The sequence below is a fragment of the Furipterus horrens genome, unplaced genomic scaffold, assembly GCF_987537825.1.
Source record: "Furipterus horrens unplaced genomic scaffold, mFurHor1.1.pri manual_scaffold_3, whole genome shotgun sequence".
Classification (NCBI taxonomy): Eukaryota; Metazoa; Chordata; class Mammalia; order Chiroptera; family Furipteridae; genus Furipterus; species Furipterus horrens.
Genome location: NW_028327173.1, coordinates 4,908,260 through 4,933,522, shown reverse-complemented (window position 1 = coordinate 4,933,522; position 25,263 = coordinate 4,908,260). Strand labels below are relative to the sequence as shown.

The 25,263-nt window shown below is 51.4% G+C and overlaps 1 protein-coding gene across 1 annotated transcript; it reads right to left on the bottom strand.

Moving 5' to 3' along the window:
* Window positions 1-285: 285 nt before the first annotated feature.
* CA6 (carbonic anhydrase 6) lies at window positions 286-24,845 on the bottom strand. Its single transcript, XM_090271449.1, has 9 exons — window positions 24,777-24,845; window positions 18,063-18,153; window positions 15,900-16,079; window positions 11,987-12,135; window positions 11,232-11,324; window positions 8,259-8,328; window positions 4,769-4,926; window positions 2,815-2,938; window positions 286-733 (listed from the first exon to the last, which is right to left on the bottom strand). The coding sequence occupies exons 1-9, from the start codon at window positions 24,807-24,809 to the stop codon at window positions 621-623; spliced, it is 1,011 nt and encodes a 336-aa protein (XP_090127575.1). The 5' UTR covers window positions 24,810-24,845; the 3' UTR covers window positions 286-620.
* Window positions 24,846-25,263: the final 418 nt, after the last annotated feature.

The window sequence follows — 25,263 nt, the reverse complement described above, 5'->3', positions numbered from 1 at the left end:
TAGAGAGAGGGGAAGGAAGAGAGAGAGAAACATCCATGTGAGAGCAAAACACCAATCCATTGCTTCCCCTGAGTGGGGATTGAACTTGCAGCCCAGGCATGTGCCCTGAGCGGGGATGGAACCAACCACGTAATGGTGTACTGGATGGCACTCCAACCAACTGAGCCGGCTGGCTAGGGCACTGTCCTTTTGCCTAATCTCGGTCCTGGCTACCCCTCCCTGGGGCCCTTGGGGTAGGATAAGGAAGGGAGGTTTGAAATGTTACAAAGGAAGAGAAAAGAGAAATTTTCAAATGACCGATTTCCAAAGCTATTTATTACATCTAAATGCTACGGGGACATCTGGGCTGGCTGATAATTCAGCATGATCAATGTGCATGATTTCACAGGATAGTTGGCCCTTTAAATTTCCAATCCAGTCAGTTTCCATTGGTGGTGTCTAACTCAGATCCCTGCTCAAACATTTTAACCACCTTGCTTCCTTTTGTGGATGCTGGTTTCCACTGTTTTAATCAGGAATTCCACAGGTGCCTCGCGGGGAGGGGTACGAGCCAGACAAACCGTCCTTGGAGCCAGGGCAGGGCGTGGGCTCTTCCTGGACCAGCTCATGTTGCCGGCGCACTAAGAATGGCTTCTTCTCTTCGCCGCCCTCTGTTCAATATATCTTCTCAAGTGTTCGAGGTTACTGTCGATCTTGCGCAGGTAAAACTGGAGCTCAGAGCCTAGAAAATGTCCTATAAAAAGAAGAGTTCACAGAAGGGGGTCACAACTTGGGAGTCACTCATGACAACAGACATGGGACAGCCAGATACCCACCCTACGTGTGAGTTCACAGGAAGTGTGTTTGAGTTCCCAGAATGCCCATGTTTCCATCCGATTAGCTTTCAAGCATCTTCGCTGTGCCTGAATTTAGCCTTGCAAAGCTGCCAAAATCCAGGGGTGACATGTCGCAGGTGGTTCTACTCTTGCACCTTAGTTTCTCACGGGGTGCCCAGTAGCCCTTCCTTACCTTAGAATATGTGGGTGTTTTCTAATAAACAAGTTGCAAGAGGTCTATATTTGACCCTTGTCTTGCTTGTGTGACTAACCTTGGTTCCTTAGGTCATTCCTCACTGACAGGTTGGTCATGTTCTAGAACTAGGAGATATGGAACCATGAGGTATCGCGTGAGTCACCCAACAGGCTCAACTGGAACATGGAAGCCTGGGCCTGAGGGCAGGCAGGTGGCATGGGTGATGCCAAGGTGTCTCTTCTCTAACAGCAAAGGCAGGCCTTCATTCGGATCCCGTGGTTGGGAGTGGAAGAAGGAGCCCTCTGACTGTCTACTGGGAGTAACGGTAACAACCGCAAACAATGAGATTCAGAAGGCCCACAGGGGACCTGCGGGCAAAGAGCAGCATGCAGCACTGTGGTCTAAGACATACCGGGATCTGGAACATCTGAGCTCGTTCGTGAGGGTAAATCAGAGAGCTACCCCCCCCCCATTACTAAGCAGAAAATGCACGTGAGATGCGGCATGTGGGAAACCATGCCATCTGAGCCTGTTGCCAGAACAGTGTTCAGCTGTACTTGGGAAAACGGGGAGCAAGGCCAGATTAGAAAAAGGAGGCACACCGGGTCCAAGCTCCCTTTGGCTAGTCTGCTAGCAACGGGATCTCTTTAGGAGGATGCCATGCTTTGGACAAAGGAATCATTACTGTTAATATTGTATATAGTACAATATGGGGACATTTTTAAGTTGAATTTATTGGGGTGACATTGGTTAATAAAATTTTATACGTTTAAGGGGTACAAGTCTATAATACATCATCTGTATACTGTGTTGTGTGTTCACCACCCCAAGTCAGGTCTCCTTCCATCACCATCTGGGCCCCCTTTCCCCTCCTCCACCTCTCCCACCCCCCTTTCCCTCTGGGCATCCCCAATGTGGTGAAATTCCAATTACAGCTGGTATCGTTGTTTTCTTAATATTGCATTGGAGGAGCAAATCGGTGCAAAGGGAGAACGGTAAGGGAACCAGGAAGGAGATGGGGAGAAAAGCGCAGTGGGCCTTGATTTGGGGTGGGGTGAGAGAGGTTTTGTGTGGAGATTTAAAAATCTTGAAAGAGACATATAAATCGTGGGGACATATTGATCGGAGACCAATTCCATTGTGTTGGAGGATGTAAAGGGGTCAGGAATGGTGAACAGAAATAGACATAAAGACAGAGAGGCAGACAGAAAGATGGGAGGATTTCAGAATATTTGTATTCTTACAACCTCAGAAATGAGGTGCGCCAAGAACACAGGTGGAGCCTGACCCAATGGTTTAGCGATTCCAGGGGACACTGGACTGCCTGGACCTACACCCAGCGCCCTGTGTCAGGGCTTGATCCCCAAGAAAACGTGGTCTGGTTAACCCTACCCTGAGGGAATGTATAGGGGAGTTGAGATGAACCTGGGCTACACACCCAGATAAAGGTGCGTGGGAAATCATTTAGGTTGGGTTAAATAAGGTGATCTCAAGTCTGCGCTCTTACGGGAGTGTCTGGACATGGCCGACATCTTGCTTCTCCCACTACCTTTGGCCAGGACCGTAGTAGTGAACCACATAGTCATTCATCCTCGTTGCCTCCTCTGTTCCGCTCGCTAGAATCACTGCCTGGCCTGGGAATGTGAGTCAGCCCCCTGGCCAAGCCCTGTACAGATGGTCCGTGTGAGCCTCCTGCTGCCTAGCCGGCTCTCCTCCCCTTTCTGCGGCCAAAGGAGAGAGGTCGGCCGAGAAGGAAGAAAATGGAAGTCAACACATCGCAAAAGAGAAGGGAGTTGATCTTACGAGGATTGGGGTGGTACATGAAGTTGGCTTCCACCTCTCTGTTGTTCAGGGGCTGGGTCCTGCGGTAATCGTTGCGGATGACCTTGTTCTGGTGGTCCAATAAGGAGTTCTCCAGCTTCCCGATCTGTAGGCCGCAGGAGGTGCATTGTGGAGAGGAAGAGACACGGGGTGAGTCGAAAGGGTTTAGTTAGAGTTTGAACTAGATCTTGGAACGCTGTAACTCTGACAAAGCCGCTGGGAGATCTCAAGCCCAGGAGAGGTTCTTGGGTAAGATACATCTTCCAAAACTCTCTTTTAATCTTTTTTCTATGCATATTTAGTCAACAGTAGAAAGGAGAGAAGGAAGTAAACAGACATATCAAGTAACAATCTCAATTTTTATTTTTCTGAAACTATCTGTATTTTGTCTACAGCCTTGAAAGGCATTGTTGCTGCCTGTATAATTCTAGGTCAGTGACTCATTTCTCTTGGTGCTTTAAAGTATGATGTCACTGCTTTCTGATAGTCACTGTTGCTGCGTTGAATCAATTCTCAGTTGATTCAATACAGCAGCAGAGAAAAAACAGATTATTTTTTAATGAGCTGTTTTTTCTCTCTGGCTGATTTTTGAAGCTTTTCTTTGATCTTCTGTGGTTTCACTGTGATATGTTTGATGTGTGTGTGTTTTGTTTTGTTTTTCAATTTACATGGACTCATTGGGATTACTGGATATATGACTTCGTGTCTTTCAACTCTTCAGAGAATTTGTCATCCAATAGTTCTCCAATCATGCCTTTTCTCTATGCAACCCCTCCTATCCTAGAATTTCAACCAAATATTTGTTAGCGCTCTCCACTATATTCTGCTTTTTAAACTTTTTTTCACATTTTCCTCTCTTTTCTCTTTGTGCTCCATTTTAGATAACTTCCTCAGCTCTCCCTTCCAGTTTACTAATTCTTTCTTGAACTGTGTCTAAGATGCTATTAAAGCCATTCCTTGTGTTGCTAATTTAAGGTACTGTCTCTTAATGTCTAGAAATTCTATTTGGGTTTCTTTTTTTTAAGTCTACTTGGTCATTTTTATACTTTTTTTTCTTTTCTCATATTTAAAACTCATTAAGTATACTAAATGTTTATACATATTATGCATTTTTACACATATAAACATTCTTATTTTATATTAGTTATCGGATCATTTTACTATCTGAAATCTTTGTAGGTGTTTCTGGGCGTGCTCAGTCATACTGTCTTTTTCCTTGTGTACTTTATGATTCTTTAAAAAATTGAGCTCATTTCAGGTAACTTTGTGAAAATTCTGCAATATATGGATTTAAGGTGCACTTTTCCAGAGATGATTTATATTTGCTTCTCTGGGGCACTTCCAACCCGGCTGGCAGCATTTTTGCGTGTGGGTATCCTTGAATACGGTCTTCCCACCTTTTTCTGGGGTAGGGAAATGAAAAGTTTAAGAAAAATAAATTTTTTTTTCCTGAGGAAGAATATCACCCAAAAGGAAACGTCAGCTTTGCTTTGCGACCTCAGTACATTTGTCCTCTATTTAAATCAACAAATATTTCTGTGCCTGAGCTGTGCTGGGGGGCGAGAGGTGCCTGGCGCAGCCCTTCTCCGCGGAAGGCGCGGGCCCTTCAGCGCGGCAAAGGCGGGGCGCGGGCGGTGCTCGCCTGGAGCCGTTTAGGAAGCCAGGCCCGTGCGGACGGAGCACCGCTCGGTCAATGCGTGCCCGCCCTGTGCGGCGCTCCTCTGGCCGGGATCGGGCTCCACGCCGCGGTTGCTCGGGCCCTGTGGTGCCTGCCTGCCCGTCTGCCATGGCGCTCACCGGCACCGCGGTGAGGCCCCGCAGCCCGGAGCATGGAAGGCACGCTAGGTGCCCGGTGTTGGCGTCCGGTGGAACACGCGCGCTCTTGCTAACCAGACAGTCCAAGGGGCGGCCTGGGGGCGGTGACGCCGCGCCTTACCTGCGCCCTGGAGAGCTGGACGGGGTCTGCCAGCAGGAACCACCGCACGTTCTCAGTGCAGGGCGGGGTGGTGAGGGAGCCCTGGTAGGTGTAGTAGTGGTGGAGGTTTTCGGGCAGCATGTCCTGAATGTCAAGGCCACTCAGAACTGTGCTTTGTCCTAACAGAGGGGACAATAGATAAAGAAGCGTTAGGGACTGCCCTGCCCCTTGGAAAGGGAGCTCAGCTCACCTTCAAACCTCCTGGTTGAAGCAGAACATAGATGCTGATGATTGGGGAACATTTCCCCTGTGCTGTGCTTCCTGGAAGAGGGAAGGGCTAAGGCTGTGGGGAGGGACCCGCTCCGCTACCTCCTCCTGGCTGAGCCGCCTTGGCGGGTGCTCCATCCCCCAAGGCTCCCCCCTCATCCTTAACGAGGGAACAGCCAGCTGCACTGCCATGTGGTAACGAGGAATGTGTTTCTAAAGCGCTGGCGTGGGATCGGCACATAGGAGAACGCCCCTGAGAGTATTTGTCGTCCTCAGGGTCGTTGTCATTATCAGGCTAAGGTACGTCTTATGGTAAACGAAGGAAATTGATTATGGCTCCCAGAGGCTTCTGGGTAAATGTCCTCAAAGGAACAAAGTTCCTTGGTTTGGACTCGTTTAGAGGTGGGTGGCTAGTCCTGGTTGGTGTGGCTCGGTGGAATGGCACTGGCCTACGGACCAAGAGGACACAGGTTTGTGTCCCAGTCAGGACACAGGCCTGGGTTGTGGGCCAGGTCCCCCGGTGGGGCCACGTGAGAGGCAACAGATCAATGTATCTCACATACACACACTGATGTTTCTCTCCCTCCCTTCCCCTCTCTCTAAAAAGAAAGAGAGAAAATCTTCAAAAAAATGAACAACAACAAAAAAAACAACAAAGTGGGTGGATAGAGATTAGAAAGGCAGAACCAAGCCGGGGCCAGGCTCGGGCACCTGGTCCTGAGCTCTCCTGCCACGCCCATTGGGAGCCGAGCTCAGCCTTGGGGGGGTTGGGGGGCTGCCACAGGTGTCTGAGCCCCCCTCCCCATCGCTGCATCTGGGAAGTCCCCTGCTGTCCATGGCAGTCTGAGCTCAGCGTGACACTAGCAGAGCAACGTGGAGTTGAACTGAATTCTGCTTCACTTTCTCTGGGCACTTTTGCACCTTTTCAGGGCAAAGAGGATACGGTTTTGACACAGACATGAATAGGCTTGTTGAACCAAAGCCGGGACGTCTAGTAGTGCAAATCCCATCGGTAAGCAAAAGATTTCTGTTCTGTTGTTATTGGAAAGACTTCAAGATACAACCTTCCGAATGGCTCTGTCGCAGAGATTTAGTTTCATAATAGATTCAAGAGAGTCAAGCATTCTGGAGCCATCGGGGCGGCTGCTGTGGAAACATGGTGGTCCCAGTAATTCCGGTTGTGGGGGTAAGAACGGAAAGCAGAGGGAGGCAAAAACAGCAGGCCTGGCTCTTGATGTGGATGCGGGGAGTCATGATAAGAAGAAAATCAAGAGTGATTCCAGGGTCTGGGGCTTAAACAACGGGTTAGATGCTGCTCTTTGCGGAGACGAGAAAGTCATTTAGAAACAAGCCTGGAAAGAGAGAGAATACAGACTTGCATTCTGGCTAAGGTGAGTTTTAGATCCACATGGCAACGTCAGATAAACAGCTGGATAAAGGAAGCGGGGCTCGGAAAGAGGCCAGGGCGGTCGGCGGGACTGATCAGAAGCAGCAGTTATTGAATTGGAGAAGGCCATGTCTCAGGGCCAGTTAGCAGAAGGAGAATATTTGAGGTCAGTGGATTCAAGGAGACATTGTCATTATCCTACAGGCCAGTGGTTGCTCCTGTTGGCTTTGTTCACGGTCAGCGAATCAGCCAGGTGGTCCTGTGTCCCCCTTGCCTCGTCAGACCTTCCTGATACCATCACTGATTGGAGGACTAGATACAGCCTGTTGGAGACCACAGCCTAGAGGTGGCAATTCAGGCCATAGGACTGAATGAGGCCACAAGCAGAGACAGCGTGGGGCCCCTCCAACATTGGAGTGGGATGCTGAGCTGGGGGCAGGGGCGTGGCCAGAATGAGAGCGGGTGTAATGGATCCTTGTTTTGAGGTCGATTAAGAGAAGAGAAGAGAACGGGCCAGGAGCTCTGACCAGGGGGTGACTGGAAGGCTCTGTGGAGTGGTGGGGCCAGCGGGGGGTGGGTGACAGAAGAGGACAGGACCGTCACACAACTCCAAGGGGAGCCGAAATGGTTCAGAAGTTGGGGCAACGGTGGGGCCAGGAGACACTTCTGTTTGTGTGTGGAGGTGGGAGGTATCGGAGCAGAATCATGCGTGGAGCAGAATCACGTCCTGAAGGGTGAGAAATCCGTGATGCAGGAGGGAGGGGAGAGAGGCCAGAGAACAGGCCTGAGGAGGAGGGGTCACGCTCCCGTGGAGGGTGCTGTTGGCGAGATCCGGGGCTTCTCCTCCAGCGTTACCGAGGCGGGGACACGCTGTTTGGCCCTGTGCAGGCGGGTTAAGGAGATGAGTTTCCTCTCAATGAAGTAAAAGGCAAGGAAGACATCTGCTTTGAGGAGAAGCTGAAGCCGGGGACAGGTGGGGGGCTTCAGGAGAAAAAAGGTAAAGTGATAATTTTGGAGACGGAAAAGCTAATGCCCAGAGCCGTAGTGTATTTTAAGATTTTCAGGCAGTATGAGTACCGGTTCCTATTTGTAGTTATGAATATAAGTCAGAGCAGTTAATGTCTGTGTTTCTGTCCAGCCACATTCAGCCACCTGGCTGCAGGCTGGGAGTCGGTCAGTCGGAGGGATGGAGGGGCGAGGGCGTGGGCCCGGGCTCATCAGAATGATGCCCCGTGGAGTCTAAGCTGCGTGAAGAGAAGAGAGGCATGAGGCACGACTGTGGGGAGAAGTGGAGGCCCGTGGACCGGCGGTCAGGAGAATTGGGGGAGGGGGCGAGAACAGAAGTCAGGGGGCTGGAGTCTGGGGACGTGGCCAGCGGAAGGTGTGCACCACAAGGCCTCAAAGCTGGCGTGGTCATCGCTCAAGGTCAAGGGCTGACCACGGGGCAAGTGACCCCTCTGACAAGAACTGGCCTTCTGGAGGCCGGGGGGTGGGGAAGGCCAGCCCCAGTGTCTCTGTGTCCGGGCATCATAATGAAGGGCGTTAGTCTTGAGATTCTTCTCAGTTTGAAGCTAAGGAGGACATCTCTGGGGACCTGGACTATCAAACCAGCAGGGACCAGAGGTGAGAGTCGCTCCAGTGGAGTGTCTCTGGCCATCCAGAGTCCCAGTTGGGGGAATTGACAGGTGGAGTTTATGAACAGGTTTCCCAGAAGTGTTCGAGGCCTGAGCCAGCAGCAGGAACTGCTGGGAGAGGGGACCTCCCACGGGCAGGGCTTACGTGCCACCCACCCGTCCACCCGTCCACACCCCACACTCGGTCCTCTCCCCTCCTGCGGCCGCTGTAGGCCCCTCTCACCTGCGTGTCGGATGTTCTTCAAGTGAGAAATGAAGTTGCTGTAGTAAATGTTTTCGGCGTACTCCCTGACCTGCAGGAGAAACACGGAGGGAGCATCTCCTGCGTGGGGGAGGCCCTGACCCCACTGACCCAGCCTCGGGGCGCTGGCTGGCTGGGCAGAGCCGCGAGGGCTGGCAGGAGGCGGCCCCAGTTGTGTTAGGGGACGGTCTGGCTGTCCTTTGCCACCGAGGCCCTGGGCCTCACAGTCTCTTCCAGGGAGACAAGCTCAGAAGCCTTTTGGCAACTCCATGGGGACTGGTGATGTCCTCAGGGAATGGCCAAAAGTCACTGTTAAAATATCCCCAGGGACCCTGCCAGGACTTGGCTGCTCCGGTCCCGCTCACTGCCCGGTCTCTCTTCATTTCCTGTCTGAGTGTTGACTTCTTACAAGTGAGAATGCTGCATATAGAACACATTCTTTTCCTCTTGTTGCTTTCCACAGTGTGACTTTGGCGTGTCTGGGTGTTTGCCAGATAAATTAATGTTGTTCATCACCTTGGGGGAATTTGGCACCATTATTTCTTCATTTTTTTCCCTGCTGCCTTCCCTCCTTTGCCCCTGGGACTCCATTACAGATACCTCGGGATGTCTGATCTTGTCCCCATCAGCCTCTAAGACCATATTTGTTTTCCTTCCATCTTTTCTCCTTTGTTCTTCAAGTTGAATAAGTTATTTGATCTACCTTCCAATGCACTGATCCTTTCTTTTGCTGCCTCAAATCTGCGTCGAGCTCATGTCATGAATTTTTTCATTTTGTTTATTATACTTTTCAGCTCTAGATTTCCATTTGGTGCATTTTTATAGTTTCTGTTTGCCTATTGTGAGTTCCTTTTTTAGATTATTGTCATCATATTTTCCTTTAATTTTTTGAAAGTAGTTTCTTTAGATCCTTTAAATACATTTACAACAGTTGGTTTTTAAACTAATTTTTTAACTATTTTATTTATTTATTTTTAGAGACAGGGTAAGGGAGGAAAAAAGAGAGAGAACATTAATGTGTGGTTGCCTCTTGCACGCCCCCAACTGGGGACCTGGCCTGCAACCCAGGCCTGTGTCCTGGCCGGGAATCAAACCAGTGACCCTTTGGTTCACAGGCCGGCGCTAAATCTGCTGAGCCACTCCAGCCAGGGCATGACAGTTGTTTTAAAGTACTGACTGCTAGCCCTGGTTGTTGTGGCTCAGTTGGTTGGAGCATCGTCCTGTAGACCTCAAGGTCATAGGATTGATTCCCGGTCAGGGCACATACCTAAATTGTAGGTTTGGTCCCCAGTTGGTCAAGGAGCAAAGGAGAGGCAATTGATCAATATTTCCTTCTCACATTGATCTCTCTCTCTCCCTCCCTTCCTCTCTCTCTAAAAATCAATAAGCATTTCCTCAGGTGAGGATTAAAAAAATTACCGTCTGCTAAACCACTCTGGGTCCACACAGAGTTAATCTCTATTGACTGTTTTTTTTCCTCCTAAATATGGATCACATTTTTCTATTTCTTTGCATGCCCAACTTTTTTGTTGAAAAAAACTGGTCATTTTTAGATAATATATGGTAGCCAGTGTGAATTCTGATTTTTAACAGTTCCGCTAAGTGGTTTTGTGGGTGTCCGTTTAGTAATCTGCCTGGGATTTATGGCAGGATATGTCTCCCCAGCAGCACATAGCAGCTCGACTCAGTTTTTATTTTTCTTAAAACAGCAGAAAGTCCTTCTCTCAGGGTTCTGGAGGCTGACGTCATGTTGCCACCCTGGCCACGCCCCCTCTGAAGGCTCCAGGGCCGGCCTTCCTGCCCCTCCCAGCTTCTGGTTATTGTAAGCAAAGCTTGCTGTTCCTCCGCTACCAGGTGCTCACTCCACTCTCCACTCCCGTCATTCCATGGCCGCGTGGGTCTACCTCTGCTCGGTTCTTAAACACTATTTTTATTTTTAGCCTGGATTCCTAGGGCCAGTGAGGGTCAGCAGAGCTTTGTGGCCAGTCCCTGCTTTTAACAGAGGTCAGGCCCTCCTGCCCTGAGCCCCTTAGATCTGTCCCCGCTGCTGACGGATCTGGGTGAGGGTTGAGAAGCACATTCATGTCCAGCCAGTTCCCAAGGTAGCCTCACCTTTGACTTCCCACCTCTCGGGAAGCTTATAGTTCCTCTGTGGCTCTCTTTTTTTTCCCGAATCTCTTCGCTACCTTTCTGATTGGTCTGCCACTTGCCACTCACCCCGGCTCAGACTGAACCTCAGACGATCAGAGCTACAAGTTTTCCCTGTTTTCTGTCCAGTTTGCCCCTTTTACTGACAGCTCCCCACGACCATGAGTTTTCAACTTATACCCCAGATCCAGTCCGTCCCTCCCCCAGGCAGTGAGGCTGCTGGTTTTCCCGCCCGGCCTCCTGGGGTACACCACCTTGCTGACCCAGTCAGGGGTGAGGAGGGCAAGAGATCCACAGACTGTCATTGTTTTGACTCAAATCCAGGCTATTTTGCACAAATAAATGCCTTGCATTTGTTGTTTGCCGTTGGTCCATTTCCAGATCACTGATGCGATTGTTTGTGACCATTTTACCCAACCTAACACTTGTTTGGGGGGGGATCAGCTTCAGGGACCACTTCTTGCCCCCAGCCATAAGTCCCCTCTCCGGACATCCTTAGAAATACAGAGGTGTCGCTTTGCCTGGTGGCTTGCAGGCTCCCCTGCCCCTTGGACCAGCTGCTGCCCATTAGCCCTTCTGATCCCAGCTCTTTTAAGTCAGCTTGTCCAGGGTCCCCGAGTTCGATAACACAGAAGGAACATGGGCTAGAAAAGGGTGACCCTCCCCACGAGTCAGTGTGTCCAAGGATTGGGAGCTCGGGAATGGGTGACAAGGGCCAGGGAGGAAGATCCCCCCCCCCCCCACGTCTACACGGAACGCCTCGTGTGGGCGCCAGGCCGTCCCCCCAACGGTGGGGCCGCAGCCTACCTCAATGAGGGCTGCCAGCACAGCCAGACCGTCCGGGGCACTCTTGGCTACGTCGTAGCTGCTGTACCTGGAATTGTAGTGCACGACGTGAATCTGGGGGGGCAAGAAGAGGGAAGTCACGGGCAGCTGCTGTCGACTTTGCGTTGGGTTTTGGGAGAAGGAGGAGAAAAAACTATGCTCCATCCGAGGCCCCAGGTTGCCCCACACAAATACCTCCGATCTCGCTCCATCTAGGCTACGAGATCAGTCAAGACCAGAACGTTCTCCAGGAGTAGAAAGAGCATGAGTGAGGTCTGGGAATATAGCAATTTCATGGACATTTCCCTGACTTTCCTCCCTCCAGGCGGACAAGCTGGCAGAGTCCAGAGGGATCATAGGAGGCTACTGGGTTCTCTTGAGGTCCCTGTGGAGTGGACATGCGCCCCTTGCCCCACGAGGCCACTGTGAACCTGTGGCCATCCTAAGGAGCAAGAGAGGGAACTCGCAAAATCTAACACGTAGAAATCCCACTGCAAGTAAAGAGGGCTTGTCACACCGTGGGGGGTATGCACGCCTGCCCTGCTGTGACTTCTGTGAGGGTGAGGACCTTGCCTGAACTCCAGGCACGTAGCAGTGATCAGTGATCAGTGAATGAACGAAAAACCCAGCCTCCGGGGGACACGACTGTCACCTCTGCACAAAGGCTTTGTGGCTATTTTAATAAGAGTGACTATGGTGTTTGGTGGAAAGCAGACCTGGGCGGGGTCCTCAGTTACCTCTGCCACATATCTGATCCCGTCGATGGTGTGCTCCGAGCCGCTGATCTCAGAGGACGCACCACCCCAGTGGAAGTGCATCTGCAAGGCTATGTACTCGGTGCCGTCGTTGGCCGTCATCCGCATGGTGGAGGGCAGGCTGATCTGCACTGGGGGAGGAGACGAGGGGTAATGAGAGGCACAGGTGGGGGGGGGGGGTCAGGCCTGCAGTCTAGGCAGCCTCCCTGGTCACCTGCTCGCTCCTGGGGCATGAGCAGGGTCACCTGTAGGAGGGGCCACTGGCAGTCAGGGCGGGACGGGGACCAGGCACTGAGTAAGCAGGGCTGGGCAGGAGCCTCTCCCAGGGCACACACCTCCCCACCCTGATCCAGAAGGTCAGGGGCGGGACCACGAAGTGGCAGGTCGAGCTCACTGGGCCCAGGGAAGAAGGAGGCCCTGAAATACCATGGCCCGTGGGTGTGGGAGCCACAGTGTCACTCTCCACCCATGACTGTTTTGGAACGTGCGTGTAGTGCAAGAACAGGAGGCAGAGTCTCTGGGACCACTTGGGTTCCTTTTACTCCCCAGAGCGAGCATTGCCTGTCAGGCCAGGCGCTGGGACGGGCAGGGCTATGAGCCAGGGCCCCTGCTCCCCAGGAGCCCCACACATGGAGCGGCAGATTGTACCCCTCAACAGGACAGTGTTGTCTGTCCCCCTGAACACTAAAAGCTCAGTACCTCGGGCCTGTAAGCATCCCTGGAGTCTAGGAATATGTATTCGGGGGAATGAAACATACACATATTAATCAGCACTGCTCCCCGATTGTTATTAGTCTACAACAGAATAGAGACATTGAGAATAAGTTTAAGAAATTTTGTAGCAATTTGTCTCAACATCCAAGCCTGTTTTTAATTTCTTTTTATCGAAATGTAATTTATATCTGTTTAATATCATAAAAACGGGGCATATAAAAATATAAAGTAGAATCTGAAATTAAAAACACAATACCATTTACACGAGTGACCCCCCAAAATGAAATATTTAGTTAGAAATCCAATAAAAAATGTACTAGAGCTATGTGAGGAAAACTACAAAAATCTGATCAAAGAAACCAAAGAACTAAATAAATGGAGGGAGATTGCAGGTTCTCGGATATGAAGATCCAATATTGCTAAGATGTAGCTCTTCTCAACTTGATCTATGGATTCAACACAATCCCACTCAAAACCCCAGCAAGTAATTTTGTGGTTATCAACAAACTGCTTCCAAGTTTACACGAAGAGGCAAGAGACCCAGAATAGCCAACTCAGTACTGAGTAAGAGCACAGTCAGAGCACTGGCACTGCCCGACTTCCAGGCCCACTACAGAGCTGCACACTCGGGACAGTGTGGACGGTCGGAAGCACAGACGGAGCAGGGGGACAGGACAGAAAGTCCAGAAACAGACCCACGTGATACAGTCGGCTGATCCTGGGCAAACAGGCAAAGGCAACAGAATGGAGCATAGAGTCTCATCAGCAAATGGGGTTTGAACACTGGACAGCCACATGAAAGACAATGACTCCAGACACAGACTTCATGCCCTTCACCAAAATTAACTCAAAATGGGTCACAGACCTAAATGTAAAATGCAAAACTACAAAACTCCTAGAAGACAACATCGGAGAAAACCTAGAGGAACCCGGGTCCGGTGATGCCTTTTTAAATACAATGGCAAAGATATGATTAATGAAAGAAATCACTGATAAGCTGGACTTCATTAAAATGGAACACGCCTGTTCTGCCAAAGGCAGTATTAAGATAACTACAAGACGAGCCACAAGCTGGGAGAAAATATTTGCCAACTACACATCTGGTAAGGGACTGTTATCCAGAATATACAATGAGCTCTTAAAACTCAACAAGAAAACAAACAACCTGACTAGAAAATGGGCCAAAGACCTTAACGGACAGATACCCCGCCAAATGGCAAACAAGAATATGGCAGGATGCTTCACATCACATGTCCTCAGGGAAACAAATTCAAACAACAAGGAGACACCTGTTAGCGCGACCAAAATCCAGAGCTCTGACAACCCCAAACGCTGGTGAGGACGTGGCGCGGCAGGAAGCTCGCTCCCTGCTGGAGGGGATGCAACGCGGTGTGGCCGCTTCGAAAGACAGTGTAACGGTTTCTTACAAAACTAAACAGCCTCTCACCATACGATCCGCCAATCCCACTCCTTGCTATTTACCCAAAGGAGCTGAAAACTTATGTCCACACCAAATCCTGCACATGGATGTCTGTAGCAGCTTTATTCATAATCGCCAAAACTTGGAAGCGACCAAGACGTCCTTGAGTAGGTGGTGAATAAGTGAACTGTGGAGCATCCAAACAACGGAATGCCATCTAACGCTAAAAGGAAATGAGCTATCAACCCAGGAATAGGCAGAGAAACCTCAAATGCACGTGACTAAGAGAAAGAAGCCAACCTGAAAAGCTACGTACTGTGTGGTTCCAACTCTATGACATTCTGGAAAAGACCAGACTGTGGAGACCGTAGAAAGATCAGTGGTTGCCAGGGGTGATGAATCACCAGAGCAGGGAGAATAATTAGGGCAGTGAAAGTCCTCTGTGTGGCATTACAGAGGTGACTACATGTCATTACACATATGTCCAACCCATCGAATGCACAACACTAGGAGTGAACCCTAAGGTAAACTATGGATTCGGGGTGATGGTGATGGATCAGTGTAGGTTCAGCCTTTGTGGTGAGCCATGTTCATAATGGGATACGCCATGCACGCAGGGAGTAGCTGAGAGATCGCTGTGGTTGAGGCTCAGTTTTGCTCTGAACCTGAAACTGCTGTAAAAAATAAAGCCCATTGTCCCGACCAGCATAGCTCAGTTGGTTGCGCTTTGTCCTGTGAGGTGAGAGGTCACTGGTTTGATTCCCAGTCAGGGGCTCATGCCTGGGTTACAGGTGCAGTCCCTGGTTGGGCGTGTTCAAGAGGCAACTGATCGTTTCTCTCCCTCTCTTTCTTCCTCCCTTGTCCTCTCTCTAAAAATAAATAAACTCTTAAAAAAATAAAAAGTCTATTAAAATATATATATAATATATAAATAGGTAAATAAGTATACATTTATATCTTAGGTTTCCAAATACTAAAATAACCCTGCCAAAGCAAAATTAATAAATGTTTATTTCCATCATGTCAACTTTATTATTAAACTTGGTATTCCTCATTAGATTGAAACCTTTGTAGATTGGGGTTTTTTTCCTTCCGTAGAATTCCTGAATGTACAGGGAGCTTGCTGAAAACATATAGCCCGTTGTAAAGTGTAGCCAAACAATCTCAAAGGCTAAATTATAATAATCTTTCAAAATATAGCAAAAAATGAGTGCCGTGACCCGTGAGTGTATGCTGTTTGATATGCTGTTGGGTGGGGTGGGGACCCCAAAGGAACTGGCCTCTGGCCTCCACAATGCTCTGCAAACATAAGCCACAGACTTGACTGTTGACCAATCCAGGCTTCTGAAGTGGGGGTTGTCAAGATCCTGCTCTTCCTGTCTGACCTTCACCCCCTTTCTAGGAGGGAACAGAAGACAGGTGCTGCTTTGACACCTCTGAGAAACAGCGGGCCTACCTGTTGGGCACTTCGAGCCAACCAGACTCAGTAGAGAAAAGAGGGAAAATCCGATCAGGGCCCAGATCAGCAGAGCACACAAGTGGGTTGGTGGCCTTGCCGCTGTCACCTGAATTTGCCCCTGGCTGTGTCAGAGTGAGCTCAGGAGAGGCTAATGTGGACCAAAGGAGCCAGCTGGGGACCGAGTCCAAGGACAGAGCTGTCCAGCTTCGGAAGGGCCTCCGCGTTTCAGGGCCTCAGAGCAGTGTCAGCCCTCCAGCTCCCAGGCCGTGCCCCGGGGCCCTGGAGGACCATCCACCCCTTACCTGTGTGGCCATTGTTGATCATGGGGAAGTCACCGCCCTGGGCCTCGTAGCCGGTCAGGTTCAGAGCCTGCAGGGAGGGGTTGTACCGCACCTTCTTCCTCTGCAGGTTGATGGGCGACTGTTTCTTCCCCCCGCAGGTGGGGTACTCGTTGGGCCAGTGTGCCTCATCCACCGCCCCCTCTGAGAGAGGAGAGAGCCAAGGGGGGTCACTGCTCGAGGTGATGCCAGGCAGAGCCATCTCTGGGGCACCTCACTTAAGGCTCAGGCCAGAGACTGCTCAGCAGGGCCTGCCTGGCGGGGGTGAGGGGCCCAGGGGCCAGGCAGGATGCCAAGGTCAAGGCCAGAGGTCTGCCTTCTAGAAAGCAGAAGCAGGGCCTCAGAAGGCGGGAGGAGGGGCATCTAAGTGAACTGCACGCACCCTGGTGTCCGGAGCGTGACTGTTGGCTCCTAGCTTGGCTGCTGCCACCACCTGCCCAGGGAATGCGACTTACTGTTTTGGAAACAGTAGAGAAGTCTTCACCACAGGGCTTCGGCTGTCCCTTTGGGTGACTGTCAGCTGCTAAAGGTACTTGGGCATAGCATCACTGTGCTGCTTTAGAGCGCAGTGTCCTTCCCAGCCCTCAGCAGGGACACACCCCTACGCCCCGCCCCCAGCAAAAGCAGGATGGCAGGAACAGCAGGACCTCCACCTGTTTCCTTGCTCCGGCCCCTTTAGATTGCTTCCCAGTACAGTCAAGACCACCTGGGTGCCTACACCCGTGGATTCAGGGCACGAAAGGAAGTGCCAGGTTTAAAGATGAGCAAATAATTAGTGTAAAAAGCATCAAAGGATCTTTCTTACTAACTGTAGTGGAGAGAGGGACGGCCCCCAAACAGTGTGGGGCCTGGTCTCCCCCACCTCCTGCAGGAACCCAAGCTCTGCCTCCCCCTGGGGCACAGCTGAGCATTGGGGCCTCTTGGTGCTGCTTGGCTTTGCAATAGAAAAGTCAATTCTGCTCATCTCTATTTAATACACAAACCAGTTTTTAAACAATTCTTTCCTAGAGGCAGATGCCAGGGTCAAGGCCAACGTATTTTTGCACAGTCAAAGTCACAAGGCTTTGGCCCATGCCCCTACCAGCGTGGGGGACGTGGGGGGCATGGGTGGGCCAGAGGGCACTTGCCATAGCTGCTCCCAAGTTCAGCCAGGCCCTGGTGGCTTTCGAGAAGGGCCACAGTCCCAGAGGCCGGGCTGAACTGGGAGGACAAGATCTGGCCTGCTGGGCTTCTCTCTCTTCCTTACCCTCGTCCCAGCCCCCACGGCCCAGTCGATTTGCCGGGATGCCTGTGCTCCAGAGCAGCGCTTGGCCGGAGCTGGCCGTCCTGCCCGCGGAGGTGGGCTTTCTCAGCCTCCCTGCCATGTCCCTCATCCTGCTACCCTTGACTTAACTGGACATGCCTCCACCCTGAATGTGCTTCCCCCTGTCTCTGGGGTGGGTGGGGGGACTGTGCAGAGAGTGGGCTCCATGGTGGGTCTGCTCAGAAAAGATGGGGAGGGGCGCAGGTGCTCTCTGCACTGCCATGTGGAAGGCGCGTTTGCTGTCTGAACTCCACAGACGGGGTCCTCCTATCTTGGGCTCACACATGGGCTGAATGCCAGTGGCTTTGATGTTACATGTAAGAGCTGGGTTTCGGTGAAGTGTAGATTCAAGTGTCAGCAGGGTCGTGGTGACCAGGGGAGGGCAGCTGGAGGCCACCTGAAGGTCCCCGGGTGCCCGGCCTGGTGTGACGTTCTGGCTAAACCACGCATCATGAAATTGCTGAGGGGAAAGCTCCTGCAGCCCCGGACGCCCCCCGCGAGACGGCAGGCGGCCCTTTCTAACACCAGTATTCTCCCCTATCAGACCCGGAAAGCAGTGGCTTCGCAGTCTGGAGCAGGGGGCGGGCTTCCCCACCAGCACTGTGGGCAGAAGAGGTTTTAAAGCAGAAAAGCCGCAGGTGAGTCAGGGATGTGAGCCCGGCAGCGCTAGCCCCGCTTTCCCTCCGCACACCTGAGACGGGGAGCTGGCGGCAGGCAGCCCCCAGCTTAGGGTCGGCACGGTTGGCCTCGCACCACCGTGGTCCTCGGGAGGGGGGGCACACCCCTCCTCACGTGAGGGTGCAGCCCCTGGGGCGAGGGCTTACCTGAGTATGTCCACTCGGACCCGTGCTGGGCCAGGGTCCCCACGATGAGCAGGGACATCAGTGTCACCAGAGTCGCCATGGTGTTGGAGGGCTGGAATCAGGACCAAGTCAGGGAAGCGCTTTTTTTAGAAGCTCAAAAGCAAACTGTAAGCCACAATTTACCAAGTCTGGCGGGTGGACCCGCCCTCCGCTGCACCCGCTGAAACAATAACACCTCCCACAATGGCCTGCTGACTCGGTTCACATGGCGAGGCGGTGCGCACGGGGCCTGACCTCCTCCTAACCTCTCCGGCGTCACTACCGTGTCCAGTGAGCCCGTGCGTTTGCTTTGGCTGTTCTGCATCCTGACTTCGGAAATCTCACTTGGAGGGCCACACAGGGCAGGCTTTGTGGACGGGACACCCCAGGGAGGGAAAAGGCCCAAGGCAGAGAGAAGCGGGGTGTCCTGCCACAGGACCACCTCCTTCCTGCACCCTTGCTCCGGCGAGCCATGCCCTGGGGCCTGGTGGGGGCATCGCCAGGGCCTGAAAACCCTTGCCAGATTCCATCTGCTATTTTCTGTCTATCCCAGCAATTGTCACCAGCCACCACTGCAGACCTCTGCCAGACACCTTGGGAAATGGCCTGCCCCCCACCCCCGCCCCCTATCCTGCCACGTGGGCATGGCAGGGAGACTCCTAGCCGGGGCAGTCACATTCTTATCCTCCCTCTAAATTCAGCAACTGATGCTGAGGCCCCAGCTCAGGAGCCTCACACGTCCCCAGGCGCGCCTCTGGGCCACCGAACTGTGTTGCCCCATGAAATGCATGTGTTTCGGCAGCTGTGGTGAGCTCCGTCACACCCCAGCCAATCGTGCATGTCATCTCAATGGATTGTCTAATCCTCCTGCGTCCACTTAGGTAAACAGCCCTGGGACTTAGCTGAGGGAGAAACTTTGGAGATGACACCTGCTGACAGGCTGGCATTTCACATGCCCTTCACAGAATGCACAGGCAAAGGGCAGGACGCTTGCCTCCCTGGCCAGATACAAAGGGCTGTCTTGTTCTGGAGAACAGAGCTAAGCCCCCAGCCTCATTTAGGCCCTGAGGGCCGAGGGATGCTGGCAGGGGAACATGGCTGTGAATTCAGCGGTGCAGGGGGAGAATTCCGAAGCCAGACTGACAGTGTTCAGATCCCTGCTCTGCCACTTACTAGCTGTGTGACTTCTGGCAATTACTCCACCACTCTGGGCCTCAGTTTACCCATCTTTAATAGGATTTGTTGAGGTACCCCCCTTCTGGGGATTAACAACAGATTTGTGTGTTTTCCCTGGAGTGGCTGGGATGTGGCAAATGGCATTTTCATCTCTTCAGACCCTTCCTTCTGTGGAGAAAGGATGTGATCTATCACTGTCACACAGCCTGTTAGGGAACTAGAGGCAGAAATGGAGGACTCCTTCTCCACCTCATGGAGCTCCCTTCCCCATTTTCAGGCATTAGAACCCCACTCGGCGGTCTTCGCCAGTGAGTCACACCCTGCCCTCTGGGCCCGCCCTGCTGCAGGGCCACCTTGTAGGACCCATGAGACCCCTGCCTCTGCTGATGACAGCGAGGATGGGCAGCGACCTTTAGGCAGGCCGGGGACCCCTGACTTCCAACTGGCAGGAACACACAAATTGAGCCATCTGAACTTTTTCTTGGGATTCAGGGACAGAATGAGGGAGCTGGCGCCTGCAAGGTCAGGACGTGGTGGAGGCCGAGAGGGTCGGATCTGCCGCGGCAGAGGGAGGCCGGAGTTGGGAGCTCTGAGTCAGCAAGCGCAGGCCAGCCACGCTGCACAGAGCAGAGGACGGCGGCGCTGTGGGAGTGAGCGGGTGCAGGAAGAGAGGCTCAGAGAAAGGGGGCTCCAGGAGCAGGACCCCCACGTGTCCGTGCTGGGGAGATGGAGTGTCCCACGACCAACGGCCCCCTGCCTCCGTTCCCCATGGCATTCACCCTCTGGGAAGCCCAGGGAGCCCTGGTGCCTTCGCTGTCTGTCGTTTCGGCACACCCTCCCCGCGCCCCCGCCATGGAGTCGTAGTGCATGCCACACATTCACGCATCGGGCCGGCGTCTTGGCTCGGGCTCCCAGTATCCTTGGCCCAGGCGCAAGTCTGATGAGCTGGCTGGTGATCTGTGCAGCTGGCAGATGTTGAGACTAGGTGGTTAGGCTGAGTAATTAAGTTAATTAAGCCCTCAGACCAGCCAGGCCCATGAAGCATAAGACCCATCTCTAATGAGGAAACACAGCTGGAGAAAGACCCTCCCCCACCCACCCTGCCGGGTAGCATGCTCCAGGGATGGAGCCCGGAGTCAGGCTGGGTCACTTTTGTTGCCTAGGTTGTAACTCACAGTCTTCTTCGACCCTAAAATTTTCCATCAACTCCGGACATGAGTCCGCGAAGCACGTCGTTTGTTTTGGTTTGGGTTTTCCTCCTGTTTTTTCAGGGCACCATGACAGGCTTGCTTCTGCCATCAGCCACCACCCCGCCCGTCAAGGCTGTGCCTTAGTCTGAATGCCTGTTTCCTTCCAGGGCCCAGTTTGAGTGGCAATCTGTGAGATGGGTTGACAAGCATGCCATTTCGTCACAACATAATGTCACAAGTGAGAAAGGAGCTTTTGTTCTTCCTTGGTGCCACCCCAGCTGCATGATGAGGGCCCACTGAGGCAAAGAAAAAAATGGGCAGAGAGCTGTGGTCAGCCCAGGTGAGCAGGGAAGTACTTTCAGCAAGATAAACAGGGAAGTACTGACAGCCCAGGTGAGCAGGGAGGGGTTGTCATCCCACGTGAACAGGGAGGGGTTATTATTCTAGATGAGCAGGGAGGCACTATCAGCCCGGGTGAGCCAATGATCAGGTTTTTATATAGGACTGGCATAGAAGGATGAATCTGGCCACAGAAGAATATGGACATTTTGATTACAAAGAATAACAGGACATGGTTCTGTTTTATTCAGGAGTTTCAGCTGTGGAATCATAAAGAACGAGTCATTCTGGACAAGTGAGTTTTCTACATGGTTAAAGGCTCAATTCTATACAAGCAGCAAGACATGTAGTCCACTTCAGATGAAAACTACTAGAACATATCATTCTTCCCTGCTCTCTTAAAAAGATAACGCTGAATGTCATTAAACTTTTCTTAATGACTGGGGCCCATTAACATGTAAGTGAATTATCATCCTGCGTTGTAATATATTGCTGGTGCCCACAGGGCCTATAGCTATATACAGCTGTTCTCCCCACACGAAATGCCCCCTGTTATTGTTATTTTTTATTTCCTTATATCTGATATTGTGGGAGGGGGGAATTAGCTAGCTTCCTCAGTTATTAAAGCAATGGACACCTCTGTCCTAGGTGATATTCAAGTTATTAACATCCACAACCAGTCAGACAGAAGTGAGCCTCGGTGCTTTAGCAGCGCCCAGAAGCCCCTGCACTACCAGGAGTTAACCCTCTCGTCGGTGGATTGTGGGGAGGTGGGGAGATCCTGGGGCCGGGCTGGGCAGCAGGAGCACCTGGAGGTGCAGGCATGTTCACGTCCATTGTTCGCCGTTTGCCTTGCCAACACAGGCTGCCCGCTGTTGCTTCCCGGGCTTGTCTGTCTTCCTCCCCTCGTCTCCCGGCTTCTGATTTGCTATATTGTTAACTGGCCGGAAACCAGATGACCACACTTTTTAGAGCTACGTGCACGAGAAGAACGGGTAGCTGAAACCGAGAGTCCAGGGGGCGCACGAAAACCAGAGCACGAGAGTCCCATCAGTCAGCAGCATGGCGACCTGAGAAGACCTCCTGGTCCCTCCCCTTCGAGTTACAAGTTGGACAACTACGATTCATGAAGAATTCCCTGCTCAGCACCCACTCTCGTCTGGGAGATCTGTGCATGAAGACACCTGGAGGCGAGTGTATGGGGGTGAGTAGGGGCAGGGGGACAGGGAGGGACAGAGACGGAGCCAGGCACTAGCAGAGGTGGTCACCGTGGAGGGTGGGCTTGCAGCACTCCCCCACTCAGAAGCCCTAGGCCGGTGGCGGCCTGGGTGGCTGGTACACCTCACGGCAGGGCACAGCGATGGGGCACAGGTGCAGTTCAGAGGGGCGGCAGCCGTGGCTGGGTGGAGTTAGAGCACGGCCCTCCCCGGCAGGTCCCAAAGGGGCAGAAGCCCCGTTCTAGCCTGAGTGGCCAGTCCACGTTTCGGCCACACGCCGCGGAATAAGCAAAGTCACAGACGCAAGGACCCACCTCCCACCCATTGCACAGAACCCAGTAGAGGGACCTGGGACACCTCAGAGAGTTCAGCACCGTTGGCGGCTTCTGGTTGCAGGGTGGCAGCGCTGGGATGAACAGGCTCAGAGCCCCACGGCCCCTCGCCTCCCACCGAGGGGCGGTGCCCGAGGCCCATGCGATTCTGCCGTAGAGGTAGAGGGAACACCTGCCTCTCTGGGGAGGACGGAGCAATTTCCGCAGCCAAGGCAGTACCGCCCCACCCAGGTCTCCGGAGCCCCCCGGAGCAAGTAAGACACCGCAAACACTTGTGCTACGCCGCCACCTACTGGAAAAGAAAAGAAAGACCTCTGCTCACCTCTACTTACCAACCTCCTACGTCGTTAGAAGCAAAGAACGGTATTCAAAAGGGAAGATTTCAATCCCTCAAATGACCAGGCAGAGATATACTCCATCCAATACCATGAACAACCAAGATAATAAGGTAGCTCAGAAAGAAGCTCAAGAGTCTCCAGAAAACAAACTCAAGGATATGAAAGGCTGAGACAAATCACAGAGAATCCAAGACGGCTGTTCTGATAGAAGTCAACGAGGTAGAAGAAAACTCAGAAAGGCAGTCAGGGAGCTCAGGGATAAAGTCAACCAGCAAGGGGACAGCTTTACCAAAGATGTTGAAAAAGAGTCAAACAGAAAGTCTGGAGCCGAGAGCTCAGTACGTGCGACGCGGAGTGAATTAGAGACCGTGGGGACTGGCGCAGGCCAGACGGAGGAAAGAGTGAGTGATCTCGAAGACGGAGACCCAGGAGGACGCTGATGAGCGCTGCCTGACTTCATCAGAAGGGGCGATATAAGAATGGCGGGGCTACCAGAGGAGAAGACAGGGGCGAGCAAACAGTCTGTTCCAACAAGCATTCAATGGGCATGTCCCAAACCTGTGGAAAGAGCTGGGTCCCCAAATCCAGGAAGCTAACGAGACAAGTAAGTATCTCAATGCAAAAAGACTTTCTTCAAGACACGTTATTTTATTTTTTAAATAATGTATTTGTTTGTTTGTTTTTAGAGAGAAGAGAAAGGAGAAAGAGAGGGAGAGAAACATCACTGTGTGGTTGCCTCTCACTTGTGCCCCCAACTGGGGAAGAGACGTGCAACCTAGTCACGTGCCCTGACTGGGAATCAAACCAGCGACACTTAAGACACGTTACTTTAAAGCTGTTAAAAGTTAATGACAAAGAAAGAATTCTCAGGGCAGCCATGGGGGGGGGGGGACAGGGGGGAAATGACTCTATCCTATAAAGAAAACACCATTAGAAAACTTACGTGCTAAGAGAGAATGGAATCAAATACTCAAAAATATTAAAAGAGAGAAATCATCAGTCAAGAATAATATATCCAACAGTTATTCTTTAGATATCAAGGAGAAATAAAGGTTTTTCTAAACAAACAGAAGCTGAGGGAATTTACCACCACGAGACCTGCATTACAAAAAATATTTAAAGGAGCTCGTCTACTTGAAAAAACAAACAAAAACAAACAAACAAAAAAACAACAACAAAGGACAGAAGCAGGAAATTGAAACTCTATTTCAGAATAGGGTATTAAACACTTAATTATAACAAGTTAAAATGGGCAAAAGCATTTAATAAAGGACCGTAGCTTCAGAAATGTCATCTGAAACGTTAAATCTTGGCCATTTAGCATGGAATTTCTCATGTAAAAGATAAGTTTTACTTTGGTGTAATTATTATGTTTCCCTTTGATCAATTTCTTTTGTTTTTTAATCCTCACCCGTGGACATGTTCATTGATTTCAGAGACAGGGAGGAAAGGGGAGAGAGAGGGGGAGAGAGAGAGAGAGAGAGAGAAACATCAATGCGAGAGAGAAATATCGATCAGTTGCCTCCCATACGCGCCCTGACTGAGGAGCCCAGACTCTGGGTGGTGAGCACACAACGCAATATATAGATATTGTATTATAGAGTGGTACACCGGAAATTTATATAATGTTTTTACCAATATTACCCCAGTAAATTTAATTAAATATAAAAGTTTTAAATAGATAAAACCAAAGTACATACACAAACCCAGAAACATCCTTTTCGGCTACTTAAAAATATTTTATTTCCTCTCTGACCATCAGTTATGCCCATGTAAGTGAAGCATTAGCGTAACTAAGTTGTCATATTAAATAACTTCCTTGCACAATATTCAGCCATATCCAGCCCCAGGTCACCAGGGATGCCCGGGCTTTCTCTCACCGGCCTCCCTGGCCGTGCTGAATGCCCCAGTCTCATGGAGGACCTCCATCAAATCTACCCTTCTTCCAGGGACTCCCATCAAAACACCCAGTTCGCATCCTTGGTGGACATGATCTTCTCTATTATTCATTTAGTTATTAGCAAAGTAAGAACCAGATCCCTAGAAATGGGTGCGGCTCGGCCCACCACCAACGCCCCAAGCCCCCTGCTCTGCGCAGACTCACCAGAGAGCCCGTTGTTGGACTTTCACGTTGCATTTGGTCTCCTGCGGGCTGTACCTGCTACTTCTTGGAGTGGACCAGAGCCTTGCTTATATCCCTCTTACGGACTCCGCCCCCGGTTTACTTTTGTAGGGCAGGTTCTGTATCTTTCAGCTCCACCCTTACTTGGTCAATAGGCAATTCCAAATCTGTGTTGAGTCTCACCTCTTCCCTGGTGATGCAAGCACAGAACTGTATTAATTTCCTGTCACCGCTGGAATAAATTGCCACAAACAGAATGCTTAACACAACAAAAATCTATTTTCTTACAGACCTGGAAATCAGAAATCCAAACTCAGTCTCACTGGGCTGCAGTCCAGGTGTGAGCAGAGCTGGTTTCCTCTGGAGGCTCTCAGGGAACATCTGTCCCCTTGTGCATTTCAGCTCCTGCAGCCCCTACACCCTTGACTCTCAGCCTCTTTCTCGAATCTGCAGTCTCTTGCTCGTCATC